The sequence below is a fragment of the Biomphalaria glabrata genome, chromosome 6 (assembly GCF_947242115.1).
Source record: "Biomphalaria glabrata chromosome 6, xgBioGlab47.1, whole genome shotgun sequence".
Taxonomy (NCBI): domain Eukaryota; kingdom Metazoa; phylum Mollusca; class Gastropoda; family Planorbidae; genus Biomphalaria; species Biomphalaria glabrata.
In genome coordinates, this window is record NC_074716.1 from 41,113,116 (window position 1) to 41,128,155 (window position 15,040).

At 39.4% G+C, this 15,040-nt stretch overlaps 1 protein-coding gene across 1 annotated transcript; it reads right to left on the bottom strand.

The window, feature by feature from the left end:
- Nucleotides 1–10,609: 10,609 nt before the first annotated feature.
- On the bottom strand, nt 10,610–11,887 carry LOC129926881 (craniofacial development protein 2-like). Its single transcript, XM_056033353.1, has one exon. It carries the CDS (start codon nt 11,885–11,887, stop codon nt 10,610–10,612), a length of 1,278 nt encoding a protein of 425 aa, XP_055889328.1.
- Between the last annotated feature and the right edge of the window lie 3,153 nt (nt 11,888–15,040).

Here is a 15,040-nt window from a genome sequence, read left to right on the forward strand (position 1 = left end):
GAAACTATGAGTTAGCCATTAAATTGTCGGAAGAATCAGAGGAGGTCAGAGTGGCCACCTTTCTAACAATTATAGGAACAAAAGCGATGGACATATATGATGGTCTTGAAATTGAGAAGGAAAAAGAAAGAAAGATGGAAGAAATAGTGAACAAATTTGAAAGTGTTTGCATTGGAAAAACGAATGAAACTTATGAGCGCTATGTGTTCAATACTCGTGAACAGCAAGAAGGCGAGGACATTGACAAGTACATAACAAATCTGAGAAGACTAGCAAAAACTTGTTGTTTTGAACGCCTGGAAGATAGCTTGATTAGAGACAGAGTAGTTCTTGGTATTAGACAGGAATGCCTCAAAATGAAATTGCTACAAGATAGTAGTCTCACATTGGAAAGGTGCAGAGATATTTGCAGAGCATACGAGACCGCCAACAAACAGTTGAGACAAATACAAGCCGACCCTCCAATCATTGAGAAAGTATCAACACCTTCAAGAACAAACATTCAGAAAGGTAAATGCAGGTATTGTGGAAGGATTCACGAATAAATTAAAGAAAAGTGCCCTGCATGGGGTAAAATGTGCCTAGCATGCAAGGGGAGACATCATTTTGCTGTGATGTGCAAAAAGAAAATTCAGCAGGTGTCAGATGATATGTCTAACGATGAAAGACAGCTACAGTCGGACACAAGAGATGATGTCATGATGGTAAAAAATGAATGGGTGATGTCTTTGGAGAACTACAAAACGAAAAGGATGACAGCAGTTATGACAGTAAATGGTCATCGTGTAAGGTTTCAAATGGATAGTGGAGCTGATGTAAATACCATCCAGGAAAAATACGTAAATAAGAATCAGATAGAAAAGGCAACGCAAAGATTACTAATGTGGAATAAGACTGAAATGAGACCCATAGGGAAAGCCACTCTAACGACGAGAAATGAGAAAACTAACGAAACATTTGAGGTGGAATATATAGTTGTACCAAATAATCTAGCATACCTTCTAGGTCATGAAACTTTAACAAGAATGAAGTTAATCAAAGTCAATAAAGATAGGTTCATAGCATCAGTAGTGAATAACCAAGAAGAAGACTATAGTCCAAAGTTTACTGGTGATTTGGGTGACTTAGGAGAAGTGTCTTTAAAGATTGATAGCAGCATTAAGCCCAAGGTTCTGCCGTGTAGAAAGATCCCTATTGCTTTACAAGAAAGAGTTAAGGAGGAGTTAAAGACCCTAGTGCAGAGAGGAATCATAGAACCAGTGATAGAGCCTACAGAGTGGGTGAGTCAGATGGCAATTGTGGAAAAAGCTAATGGAAAAATTAGGATCTGCATAGATCCACAAGCCCTGAATAAAGTTTTACTAAGGGAATTCTATAATCTTGCTACTTTAGATGACATATTGGCAGATTTGAACGATGCCAAAATATTCAGCAAATTGGATGTGCAAGAAGCTTTCTGGCATGTCAGACTAGACACAGCGTCATCTAATTTGACAGCAATGATAACCCCTTTTGGTAGATACAAATGGAAACGATTACCATTTGGACTGAAAGTGAGTTCAGAAATTTTTCAGAGACGATTAAATCTAGCACTAGAAGGACTGAAAGGCTGTTTCAATTACGTTGATGATATTATAGTGGTAGGAAGAGGAAGAACGAAAGAAGAAGCACTCAGAAATCATGATATTAACCTAAGAGAGCTGATGAAGAGATGTCAAGAAAAGAAGATTAAACTGAACCATGAAAAGTCTGTTTTTAGAACAGCTGAGATTAATTTTTTGGGTCATATTATTACAGAAGCAGGAATAAAACCAGACCCGAACAAAGTATCTGCGATTTTGAGTTTGAATGCTCCAAAAGATATTTCATCAGTCCGAAGATTCTGTGGCATGGTTCAATATCTTGCAAGATTTGTTCCAGATTTGTCGACAGATATACAGCCCATAACAGAGTTGATCAGAAAGAACACACCATTTGTTTGATCTGATCAATGCACACGAGCTTTCAACAAGATAAAACAGAAAATATCGACTCATGGCACATTGATATATTTTGACCCTAACAAAGAGCTTACATTACAAGCAGATAGTAGCCAAAATGGGTTAGGAGCAGCGTTATTACAAGATGGCAGTCCAATAGCATATGCTTCTAGATCATTAACTGATACTCAGAAAAGATGGGCACAGATTGAAAAAGAATTGTTAGCAGTGGTTGTTGGTTTGGAACGTTTTGACCAGTATACGTATGGCAGGACAGTTATAGTTCAGAATGACCATAAACCACTGGAAAACATCCTTCAAAAACCACTCAGTTCTGCTCCGAGAAGGCTACAAAGTCTAATGATGCGTCTTTATCGTTACGATATCCAGTTTCAATATGTCAAAGGCAAAAATTTGTTCATAGCTGATACTTTGAGTAGAGACCCATCAGAGGAAAAGAGTGATATCCCTGATGTTTGTGTCAATACAGTCGGACTGGCAATACCAGATGCAGTGCTGGAGAAAGTCAGAATCGAGACAGAGAAAGATAGAACAATGCAAAAACTTATTCAGTATATCCTAAATGGATGGCCAGACAAACATAATAGTTTACCTGAACTCAAACAATATTTTTCACTAAGAGACATGTTAACATACGAAGACGGACTCCTGTTGAAAGGAGAACAAATAATCATACCGATATCACTTCGCAAAGAAATAGAAGAAAAACTTCATGCAGCACATCTGGGAGTAGACTCAATGAAAAGAAGAGCAAAAGAAACAGTTTTCTGGCCTGGATTATCAGCTCGAATACAGGAAATAGCCAACTCATGCTACATTTGTCAGAAAAATAAACCAGCAAACCAGAGAGAAGAACTAATACATCACGAAATAGGTTCTAATCCGTGGGACAAGATTGGAATTGATTTATTTCAAATGTGTGACCAACAATATCTAGCCATAGTGGACTATTATTCAAATTTCATAGAGGTAGAAAACATGCAGTTGACAACAACACACGCAATTATAAAGAAACTGAAAGTTTTATTTGCAAGATATGGGGTGCCCAAAGTTTGTATATCTGATAGCGGACCTCAGTTCACATCGGAATATTTTTCCAAATTTATGATGGAATGGGGAGTGACTCATTTGAAATCTTCTCCAGGACACCATCAATCCAATGGAAAAGCTGAGTCAGCAGTTAAAATTTTGAAGAACATAATGAAGAAATCTAGAGAATCAAAGTCAGATGCTTATGAAGCTCTTCTGGAATTTAGAAATACTCCAAGGCAAGACACAAATCTAAGCCCAGTTCAGATGTTTTTTGGTCGGATGACTCGAACACTGATACCAAACAAAAGGAGTAACATTAAGATTTCTACATGTCAAGAGAACATTATGAGAAGGAAAGAAAAACGTCAGATGAGTGTAAAAACATCTTATGATAAGAGGTCAAGAAATTTAAGTCAGCTGAAAACTGGACAGATGGTCTATTTCCAATCTCCTAATGACCCTACATGGAGACGTGGAAGAATCCAGTCTCAAGTCAATCAGAGAGCTTACATTATTCGATGTGACAATGGTGCAGTGTACCAAAGAAACAGAGTGCATATTAACCCGAACAGAGAAACAGAAGAAGATATATTTCCCGATACTGATAACAACATACAGGACAATAGAACTCAGGATCAACACGTTCGCCACTCATCAACTCATCATTCCCTGCGACCAAGGGATCAGTTGAAGAAACCGACAAGATTCAATGACTATGTGTCTTAATGAACTATTGAATGTTGATTTTTAAATGTGATATGTTTCATATTGATTGAAGCGTATACATGTTACGTTTAGTTGTTTATGTTGTTGTTGTTTTATTTTTTTTCTATGATACTCCCCGAAATGTTTTATTTTTTTATTTTTTTTAAAGAAAAGGGGATGTTGATATGGTGCGCTTGAACTTGGCTTGTATTGGCTACCTAGAAGGGGGCCCGAGGTTTGACACCCGACTCGGGCAGAGTTGTGTTTACTGAGCGCCTAAAGGCAGCACGGAAAACCAACTCCTAGATACCCCTCCCTCCACTGGTCCACAAATGAGATTGGACCAAAGCGCTCTGAGCATGCTATAAGCATGAAAGTAGCGCTATATAAAAGCTATAATAATAATAATAATAATGACTGCTTCAAACTAAGTGATACTACTACGCTGAATATAAGTTTTTGTTTTTTTAAATTATTCTCTTTGTTTTTCTTGTTTACATTTGCAATCTATTTACTTAGCATTTATGTGGCTTTTATTACGTGGACAAGTTTTGACCACATAAAGGGGTCTCTGGGTCAGATAAGTTTGAGAACCACTGATCTATCTAATGTAAACACTTCACAAGTTACATTTCAGTTAAACTAATGTGAATGTATAATTTGTTTCTATAGTTATAATGTATTTTTAATGCACATAGTGTAAGACAAATTTCCTCATGGATAAAAAAGATTATAATAATAATAATGATAATAATAATAATAATAATAATAATAATAATAATAATAAACTCGCAGTAACTTCATCACTGCAGAAAATGGCTGGGCAGTTCCAGTGCTCATTACACATTCGGTGTCATCAAATGGTCTGACACCGACCTACGTGACATTGACAGGATCACGTGGAAATTATTGATGTTTTAACCCCCAAGTTCTCCACCATAAGGCTATACCTGCCCAGGAAGGATGGAGGCCGTGGATTGCAGAACATCTTCAAACTGTGTAAGACGCAAGTTTCCAAAATACGATCAAAACTGCACGCCTCCAGCGATGAACTAGTTTCCTTCCTACGCAAATATGACTCTGAAGCAACCCCCCTGAACCTACAATATACAGATGTCAATGTCGGTTTGGAGGACGTAGGGCATGAGATTCGCCAATGGGATGAAAAAACACTTATATAATACAGAAGATGATTACGTCATATGCATCATGCATCTAGTCATGCATGTTAACCAATGACTTAATTCTACCAAGTCACTGGTTTTCCTGGCTGGCTCAGACAACCGATTTTATGCTTTAATTAAGTGATTTTAATAATTTATTTATAAAGCGCTGTTAACAAACAAAATGTAGGCTCATGGCGCTGTAATAACATTACCAGTAAGTGGTAAGTGGAATTTTTTTTTGTTACTCCTAATAACTGACATTTTTCTATGTGGAAAGACAAAATAGCGCGAACAAAATAGCGCCGACAAAATAGCGCGAAAAAAACATTAAACATAAATATGCAAACAGTAAGCAAAAATTATAATAAGCTAAAATGAATAATTTCAAAATATATCATTTATTTACATTCCAAAAGTGCACTTTGAAAACAGGCAAAGATACTTGTCACATTTACACACACACACACAAACTTTCACAAAGTTAAATTGTAGGAAATGTCACTGTGACAAGTCAAAAGCTTGCTGTCAGAGTCACTCAAATTTATCACTATTATCACTATCGCATTAATCATTATTTACTATTATTTATTTATTTTATTTTAATTATTTCTCTGCTCTATCCCCAATTTCTCCACCCGCCCCACCTTTTCCTCTTCAGGCTAGACTTGGTCCACCACCTTGGCGTCCTTTCATTTATCTGCCCTTGATCGGGGAAAGATAAACACGCAATCTCTTTGGTCTTACCGGCCGGATGTCTGACAATCGCTGTTGACACCACCTTGGGTGGAATGCAAACCATTCTTTCTCCCCCCCCCTCTCCCACGTCTCTCTTAGATCAAAGAGATTACTCGGGTCAACACGCCTCGTGGCACTCCCAGGTGCGACTCTTGTCGGATTCACCCACGTGTAAGATAATTCTTAGCCTAGGACATTTCCTGTTTCCGCACATATCTCCCGGCCTATATAAGGTAGAGTAAGGCGGAATAGACATTCTCTCATTTCTCATTCTATCTGAGCAATCGAGTCTGGACTATATCATTTATTCTCTCCTAGAGGAATACCTGGTGGTAAGCCGAACTAAATCACAAGTTCCACTTAATTACTTTGTGTATATTTCTCGCCGAGTATCACTATGTGTATTTTATTATTTCATTGATATTTAATTAGTGCATTGTGTATTTCTCACTGGCGTAAGTAGAAAACATAAACATGGCATATGTATTTATTTATGTATTGCATTAATCTATTAATGCTACGTTGCTCAATTGATCGTTGACGCAACCATGTATATCTTATTTTATTTCCTTTATCTCGGCTGACCGCCTTGATAATTTTCCTAGCGCACCAATACTGCGCTTAGAGAAGATATATGAATTATCTCCCCCTTTACTCATTTTACTTGAACGAGAGTTGCGCCCCTTGAATGGACACCCTCTCCATTCATGCGAGCTCCATTGTTCTCGGCCGACGGTCGTATGTAAACAAACCGTCATGGTCGCTGACCACCGCCCACCCCCCCCCCTTTTTTCTCTTCCAACTTGTGTTGATTATTTGAGATTATTATTTCCCCTTATATGTATATTTTTATATTATTATTTCCCCTTTTATGTACATTTCTATATTGCTACTATCTGCCATCTATTTTCCAAATCCCATTTGTCATCATCTCCACATTGTGCTCTAAAGCAATGTTACCAATCTGACGAATGCACCTCAGTCGAGGGCATCGATAAGATGCTTGAGAGACATGTTCTAACTTGTCTTTATTTATCCGCAGCATCCCTCAGGTGTCTTCCTATTTGCTGTTCAGTGTCTACTCGACACTACTTAACTATTCGCCTATTTGTTTGGATCACCTGCCTATTTATTTGGCATTGTCTGCCTAGTCAACTGCCCATTTGTTTGGATCTATTGCCTATGCACTTAGTGCTATTCAGCACTGCACTCCTGCCTATTTGCGATTGAGTATCATCTACAGCCAACGTCGATCTACTCAACTCTACCACTTGGCGCTATCGGCTCCACTGCCCGCCTATTCGACAGCCCACCTGTCAACTCATTGGGTCGACGTCCCTATAGACCCAGAGTCTGTGCGAGACGTCCTAGCTACGCCAACCCTCTGCAACTCACTGGACTTACCCTGTTAAATACGCTGCCCACGGCAGATAAGCTCTGCCCGCAGTACCCTTGTGCCCACGGTAGCCGGCCACCCGCCCTACTATGCCCACTACAGATATCAGAACTTTGGATTGAGACTCCACAAGAACTATATCACCGGCGTCCCTCTACCCGCTAGAGCGCCACCTCCAACTGCAGAACCTCAAGCCAGGACACAGCCAGCTGCGACCCAAGCAGGACAACCAGCTAAGTCAGAGGACAAAGTGACATACTCTCCTATTAAGTGCAAGAGTGATGATTAAATATAGTATCGATTAGAGATAGATGCAAATCCTCCCCCTTTTTATTCTTCTATGTAAATATTTATGTAAATAAATATTCTTCATTTTAACTTTTGTATCTCTCTTTCATTGCTTGTCTCGTTGCATGCCTGCTCCCGATTTATATGCTGACATGTTGGTGTGTGATAGCTTTCAAAAATAATCATCCCCTAGACAGTAAACGCCCCAAACACACGCCACATTCGCTAACCTGTCACAGTCACGTAGAAATTCCATCACTGCTTGAACGGGGTCACTACATTTCAAAATCCTATTTTTTAGCAAGTTATGCATTTTAAACATTGGTGAAAAAGGGAATGATATAAAATTTAAAGTACTCTCGTTCTCTGTAAATATGGTATACTTTCAGATCTATTAATATTGAAAAAGATAGAGACATCGACAAAAATGCTACCCAGAAATTAAATTACTAATAATTCGGTACTTTTATACACATCGTCCGCGCTATTTTGTCTTGCGCTATTTTGTCCGGAAATTTCGCGGCATTTTGTCGGCGCTATTTTGTCCGCGCTATTTTGTCGGGTCACCATTACATCTAGATTGGAAATCAGAAACAAATTCTTATCCTCGATTGTCGATTCACAGACATATATATATATATATATATATATATATATATATATATATATATATATATATATATATATATTGTAGTAACTCCAGTGGCGGACCGAAAGGGTTAATGTGTGCGCGGCCTAGTGATACACACGACTCAGGCCAATCACACAGGTCAACGGGTCAACGGCTGTCGATAGACAAGGGACAGTACTGCTAGTTCACGCAAGTATGACCTGTGTTGAGGTCATGTGATCAAGAGCCTTGACGGTCGAGAGACACGGTGTGTAACAAGAGACAGTTGATTCCAGAACAGCAAGGCATAAGGACTGTGGTACCTTTGGTACCTTCGAAAATGTAGCTGTACGAGCTAGAGAGACTTGTTAAGTTAGGCAGTTCTATTGTGTTAAAGCATTTGAATTTGATGTAGCCAATTGTGTTGAATTGGCTGTTGATGTAATTGTCATTAAATCGCCACTTTGTTACTAGAAGCTCTTGTTGTCAAGTTCTTGTGTTAGATGTGCTGTTGTCTTGTTGTTAAGTAGTGTTTGCAGATGGCCTGGTAGAGAAGATCGTAACAATATATATATATATATATATTTATGTACATAACTCTTTTTTTCAAGCTGTAAGGAAAGTCGCCCCAAATCTAGGAAAATCCATCTTTTCTGTTTTACAAAAGTAATGATCTTTAGTGTTCAAAGTTTAGAAATAATGCAAAATCATTTCTCGGATATTGTTTAGAATGGGCTATTAATCACAGAACTATATATTCACGCAAATATATGAAACAAAGCCATGTCCTGTTAGTTTCCATTGAGATAATGTTTCAAAAATCCTAGATCGAAATAATTCATGTCTGTTGATTTTAAGACTAATACTAAGACTGCTTAATTGATCCATAAGGAAATTTGTTGTGATTACAAGGACTATTTTTCTCATATAAAGACAATACAACAGAACCTTTTACCTTTACCTATCCCTTAGTCTGTTGGACCGTTGGGGCACCAGGCAAGATTTGTCGACCGTCTTTCTCCATTCCTCCCTTTTTTTGCCTTGTTCAGAACCTCTCTCAATGGCAGGCCTGTCCATTCTTTAATGTTGTCCTCCCATCGCTTTTTCTGTCTGCCTCTTCTTCTTTTCCCTGGCACTGTTCCCTGAAGAAAGGTCTTTGCGAGCCCCGTAGATCTTGTAATGTGGCCAAAGGTTTTAAGCTTTCGTTTTTTCACAATAGTAAGCAGGTCGTCATGAGCTCCGATCGCTACAGTAACCCTGTCTCTGATTTCTTGGTTTGTGATGCGGTCTTTGAATGTGATGCCTAGGATCCTTCTGTAGCATCTCAATTCCATTGCTAGGATCCTCCTCTCAAGCTCTGCATTCAACGTCCACGACTCACAAGCATATAAAAATGTGGCCATGACCAGAGAGCGCATCAGTCTAATTTTGGTGCCGAGGGGTAAGCCCTTATCTTTCCATATTATTTTAAGTTTTGAAAGGGCTGCTGTGGACTGTGCTATTCGGGCCAATAATTCGGGTTTTGTTTCCTCATCTGAGACAATAGCTCCGAGGTATTTGAAGCTGTTAACACTAGTTAGCTTTTCACCTCCAATACTGATGCCTCTTTTAAAGCCCTGATGGCTATTGGTCATAATTTGAGTTTTTTCGGCATTTATTTGCATGCCATATGCTGCGGAAGTCTTGTCAATGCGCATCACCAGGTCAGCTAGTTCTTCTTCTGTCCCTGCTAGGCCGTCAATGTCATCTGCGAAGCGCAAGTTAGTAATTCTTCTTCCTCCAATGCTAACAGTACCTTCATAGCCCTCGAGGGCATCTTCCATTATCCTTTCAAGGAAGATATTGAAGAGTGTTGGTGACAGTAGGCAGCCTTGTCTTACTCCAACTGTGGTTTTGAACCAGTCCCCAATATTATTGTTGAAATACACCGCACTGGTGGCCTCCTTGTAGAGGTTCTGGATAACTTTGATTATGTTTTTATTAATGTTGTACTTTTCAATTGTCGCCCAGAGTGCTACGTGCCATATTCGATCGAAAGCTTTCTTGAGATCAATAAAGACATGGAAAAGATTCTCTTGGTGTTGGAGATACTTCTCACAGAGTATTCTGAGGTTTAGGATTTGCTCTGTTGTGCTGCGACCTTGTCTAAAACCTGCTTGTTCTTCTGATATGATGTTGTCTGCTATCGGTTTTAGCCGGTTTAATATGATTTTTAACAGTACTTTGCTGGGATGACTTATGAGGCTGATGGTGCGATAGTTTTGACAGAGTTGTAAGTTGCCTTTCTTTGGAAGGGTTATTATGAGTGATTGGGTCCAGGGTTTGGGCCAATCTCCTGATTGCCAGATCTTGTTTCAAATCATATAGAGTGCGTTTATCATAGTTTCTCCTCCCGCCTGAAGAAGTTCGCCAGGAATGTTGTCAACTCCGGCCGATTTTCCCTTTTTCAGGGCTTTTACTGCTGCTGCTACTTCCGAGCGAAGAATCGGATAGTCGTCAATGTTGGAAACTGTCGGGACATTTAGTATCTCTGGATCTCCTGAGATTTCAAAGTTATACAACTCTGAACAGTATTCCGTCCATCTTTTCAACACATCTTTGTCCTCGGTTAAGCATTTGTTGTTTTTGTCTTGTATTGTGTTGGTTCTTCCATGCATTGAAGTAGTGAGGTCCTTTACTAATTGGTACGCTTTTTGCTGTTGTTTCTATTAAGTCCCTGTTCAATTACTTGACACTTATTCTCTATCCACTTTTTCTTCGCTTCTTTCATTCCCTTTCTAATCAGTTTGTTGACGCTTTTGTATTCTTGGACATATTTTGGGTCGGACAGCTTTTTCCCTTTAAGCTCCCGTCGCTTGTCACAGAGTTGGAGTATATCCTCTGTTACCCAGGGTTTTTTGGGCGGGCGGAGCTTCCCTAATATTTCTAGGGCTGTATCTGTGACTGCTGTGTTTAGCATATTGACTTGCGTATCGATATCCTGGTCATTGGAGTCCAAGATGTTGAGGGCTGCAAAGCGTCCTCCTACTTGTGCCTCGAAAATGGCAGCTACTTGGGGGTCTTTCAGCTTGTCCAGGTCAAATTTTATCCTGGTAGGTCCTTGTTTTGTTACCTTTTTTAGGTGTACTTTAAGGGTCATCATAACAAGGTCATGGTCGCTTCCAATGTCAGCTCCAGGAAAACTTCTTGTTTTAGCTGTATGGATGCTTGTCTTAAAACGCTGTTGCACCATGATATAGTCTATCTGGTTGTGGTGCTCTCCGTTCGGACTGTGCCATGTGGTTATACGCGATTTTTTGTGGCATCCTAGTGTATTAGCCAGTAAGAGATTGTTGTATTTCGCAAATTCTAATAGTCTTTGACCTCGTTCATTGGTTGAGAGGTTACTGTATTTTCCACAAGTGCCTTTCCAGGTTTGATAGGAGTCACTTCCTACTTTGGCATTCCAGTCTACTTGTACAACAAGGATGTCCTTTTTCGGGACCTTATTGACCACTTCCTGTAATTGATCATAAAACTCTTCTACTGCCTCATCGTCATATGTTGATGTAGGAGCGTAGGCTTGAATGATGGTGATATTGAAGGGTGATGCCTTTAAACGTATGGAGATGAGTCGACTGGATATAGGGTAACAATTCACAACGCAGTTGTTGTAGTTCCTGTGTACAAGAAATCCTACTCCTTGTTCGTGAACATCTGGTAGTCCACTGTAGTCCAGTTTATGGCCAGCTTCTGTTGTTGTTTCACCTATGTTTTTCCAGCGCATTTCAGAGAGTCCTATGATGTTGAAACAGAGTCGGTTAAGTTCATGTGTGAGCTCTTCAACTTTTCCTTCGTCTCTTAGTGATCTCACATTCCATGTTCCTATGGTGATTTTATTTCTGGTATTTATTTTAGTTTTGCATGGGGCATAAGGGGGTATTGGAAAGGGGTAGTACCTTTGATGGTCCGGCATGCTGCACCTTTAGGTGGACGGCCTCACTGGTCCCCTTCCAACCCCTAAATCTCTCACATGTGGCTCCAAGCGCCATGCCCTGGAAAACCGCTTCAGCTGGCGGACTAAACCATGTGAGGGGGTGGTGATAACATGGCACCACTGGGCGAAAGGCCTTCTAGATTAAGGTCACCGGCCAGAGCGGAAGAGTCCCAGGATGGACTACAACGGCCACGTGTTCAGGACCAAGGCGATCCACCTAATTGGAGGCATTCGGCTGTGGTCAGCATGGAGAGGGATGGGCGCCGCCATGCAAGTAAATAGCCCTTGTTACACCAAATGAGATGATGACCGTTAATAAACCCATACCGGCTCGGCCGTCGCCCGGGTTACCAAGGGCCGCGCCTACCGTTACAGACCAGGGCGGGGGTGAGAAGTATACTACTGGTCCATGCAAAACTAAAATAAATGCATACAACAGAAACATACACATAAATAGAACAGACACAAAATAAAGAGTTCATTCAGCGATTACACACAGGCATCTTGTCCTTTTCATGTTTCCTGATCAACGGCTGGTGTTGATATAGTCTGACGTGTAAGTTTTTGTACCGCTCTGTTCTTGTCTTGAATGACAACAGTCGCCCCCGTCGCGACGACTTGACGTAGTTATGATGGAGCGGCGGCCGCCGTCTTCCAATATTTTTCCGATTTTTCTTAGACATTTCTGTTCATAATGTTCATTCAATTATGGTAATGTTTAATTATCTTATGCACATTACAATAGATTTATTACCTAGATCTTTCAAGATTATATATCTAAAAATTGATTGCAAAATAATAATTATGAGACGAGATTACTCTTACATTTTAATTACTTCTTGCTATCACTTTACAAAACAACGCCTTGTTTCAACTTAAAAAAAAAAATTCACGACATTTTATGTAGTGTTAAAAGATTTCCATGTCCAGTGTAGATATACTATATATAGGTCTATGTGACAAACAATGTATACCTTTAAGTCATAAACAAATATGTTTTAGATGATGAATGTCTAAAACTCAAAAAGTAGGGGAAGTGCTTGGTTCTCGGACCCCGCCAACCTCTTAGCTGGCGATAGTGAAGTCAAAGGGGAGTCACTTGTATTTTACTCTGACAGTAAAAATGGCAGACTGGCGTCTTTGGCAGCCGTATTTTGCTGTTAGACGCGACAGTGGTCTTCAGGCGTCTTGGACACAGTGGTCTACGTGACGAAATGCACCATTATGAACGTAACTCATATTTAATTTTCAAGGTCATCTAGATGTTTAGTAAGACACTATTTCCACATGTAAACGAATTAATAGTGCTTTTAAAATGTTGATTTCCCATTCATTGATAAAGTAAGGGCTGGAAAATGTATAGATATTGTTGTCTATTTCTCTTCTTCTAGCTCAATGTACTAGTAGACACACAAATAAAAACACTGCAAAGAGCTTGACAACTTTCAGCTTCATATGACTTTATTGACCATAAACTCTAGCAATTCGTCACTGTAACATGTAGCGTACAAGACTGTACAATATCTGGTACTTTACAGTTCACTGTACTTCATTGCACTTTAACTCTTATCAACTTCTTAGCTGTTCCGAGTCGTACTCAAGTCTACCGAATCACAGCCGTACACAACTTACTTCGACTGTAACGGCTCAAGACCACTGTAGTTCGCTGTTTAGACTTTAACGACTGTAGTCCACTCCAGTTAACTCTACCCTAGTTAACTTACATTGAGTTGTACACATCTCTCTTCTACTGTCTCGTACAGTAGACCATAGTAACGACAACTCTACCAACGACTGACTTTTCACATTAACTCTTTGGTTTATATAGAATCCCTAATCTCTTCTCCAATATTGCAGAAACGCTGCTACTACCTTCTGGTACATCATATGGCTGATGATGGCTCCCCCACGGGTGCAGTGGCACATTATAGGCATATAGAGGTCCCCGTGGGCTCGACCTCCGGCCTCGCATGCGAGAAGGAACCCATGGAGTTGGCTTAATGGACCGTGTCTCATGACAAAACGGATGTGATTAAATGATCATCTGGTTCAGTGATTCCAAAAATGGTCCATATAGACCCCCAGGGGTCTACGAAGACTTCCAAGGGGACTACGAAAGTGAAAAACAAATTGGGGGTCTACGATAATAGATTTTATTTAAGCAGGTCGTAACTTTAATTTTTACATCGCATTAATGTAATTCTTCACACTAATATATAATTTGTACATTAGTTAATCCTTAAAATATTTATCCTGCTATTCATATGAAAAATTATTGTATTTAATTTCAATAATTATTTAAATAACTTAATTTTGTAAGTAATGTTTAGCAAAAAGAAATGTAAACTGTGTAAAGTTGATTATTGAAAATTCTTAATTCCTTCCTTATCAAACATGCCAATTGCCTTTTTTATGACGATATGAAGCTAATTACGCTGGAGGATCATCTGAGACAATGTCACCCTGATAAAAAAAAAGATTTAAAAACTTTCGAACATTCAAAGATAAAGTTCAGAATAGACTCACATAATATCTCTTCGACATCATATAGAGAAGATGATGGTTTGTGGGCGTCTTACAATATCTATTTACTTATAGATAAATAGGGTGGTAGTGGTTAGGCGCTTGGCCTCTGAACCTGGGCTCCTGAGTTCGAATCTGGGTGAATTTTGAATTTCAGGATTATTAGGCCTCCCCTGAGTCCACCCAACTCTAATGGGTACCTTACTTGAGTTAGGAAAAGTAAAGGCGGTTGGCTGCCACATGACACCCATGTGTTAATTAACCGTTGGCCAAAGAAACAACATCTTAACATCATCACAAGGTCTGAAAGGGGAACTTTACTTTTTTATGACAAAATACGTAAAACATTAAAGGTAAAACATTGATTTTACCAGTCGTTGTAGTTGTAAAAACACAAACACAAACCTACATCTGATATTAAAAGAAATGCTTTCAGCAACTCTACAGTTCAAGGACACGTCGGTGGCATGAGTTATAAAATTAAAAGCTTATTATGTAAGTCTTTGCAAACGACTTATATACAGTTTGGGATCAGGAGTGTCACAGGTTCTGACAGGGTGTAGTGATGTGTGCTGCAAACAGCATTAGTGTCGCCCGCTCCTTATTTTA

What these genes read in the sequence shown, in the direction of transcription:
- LOC129926881 (XM_056033353.1), bottom strand. Translation starts at nt 11,887, where the DNA reads ATGCCGGACCATCAAAGGTACTACCCCTTTCCAATACCCCCTTATGCC.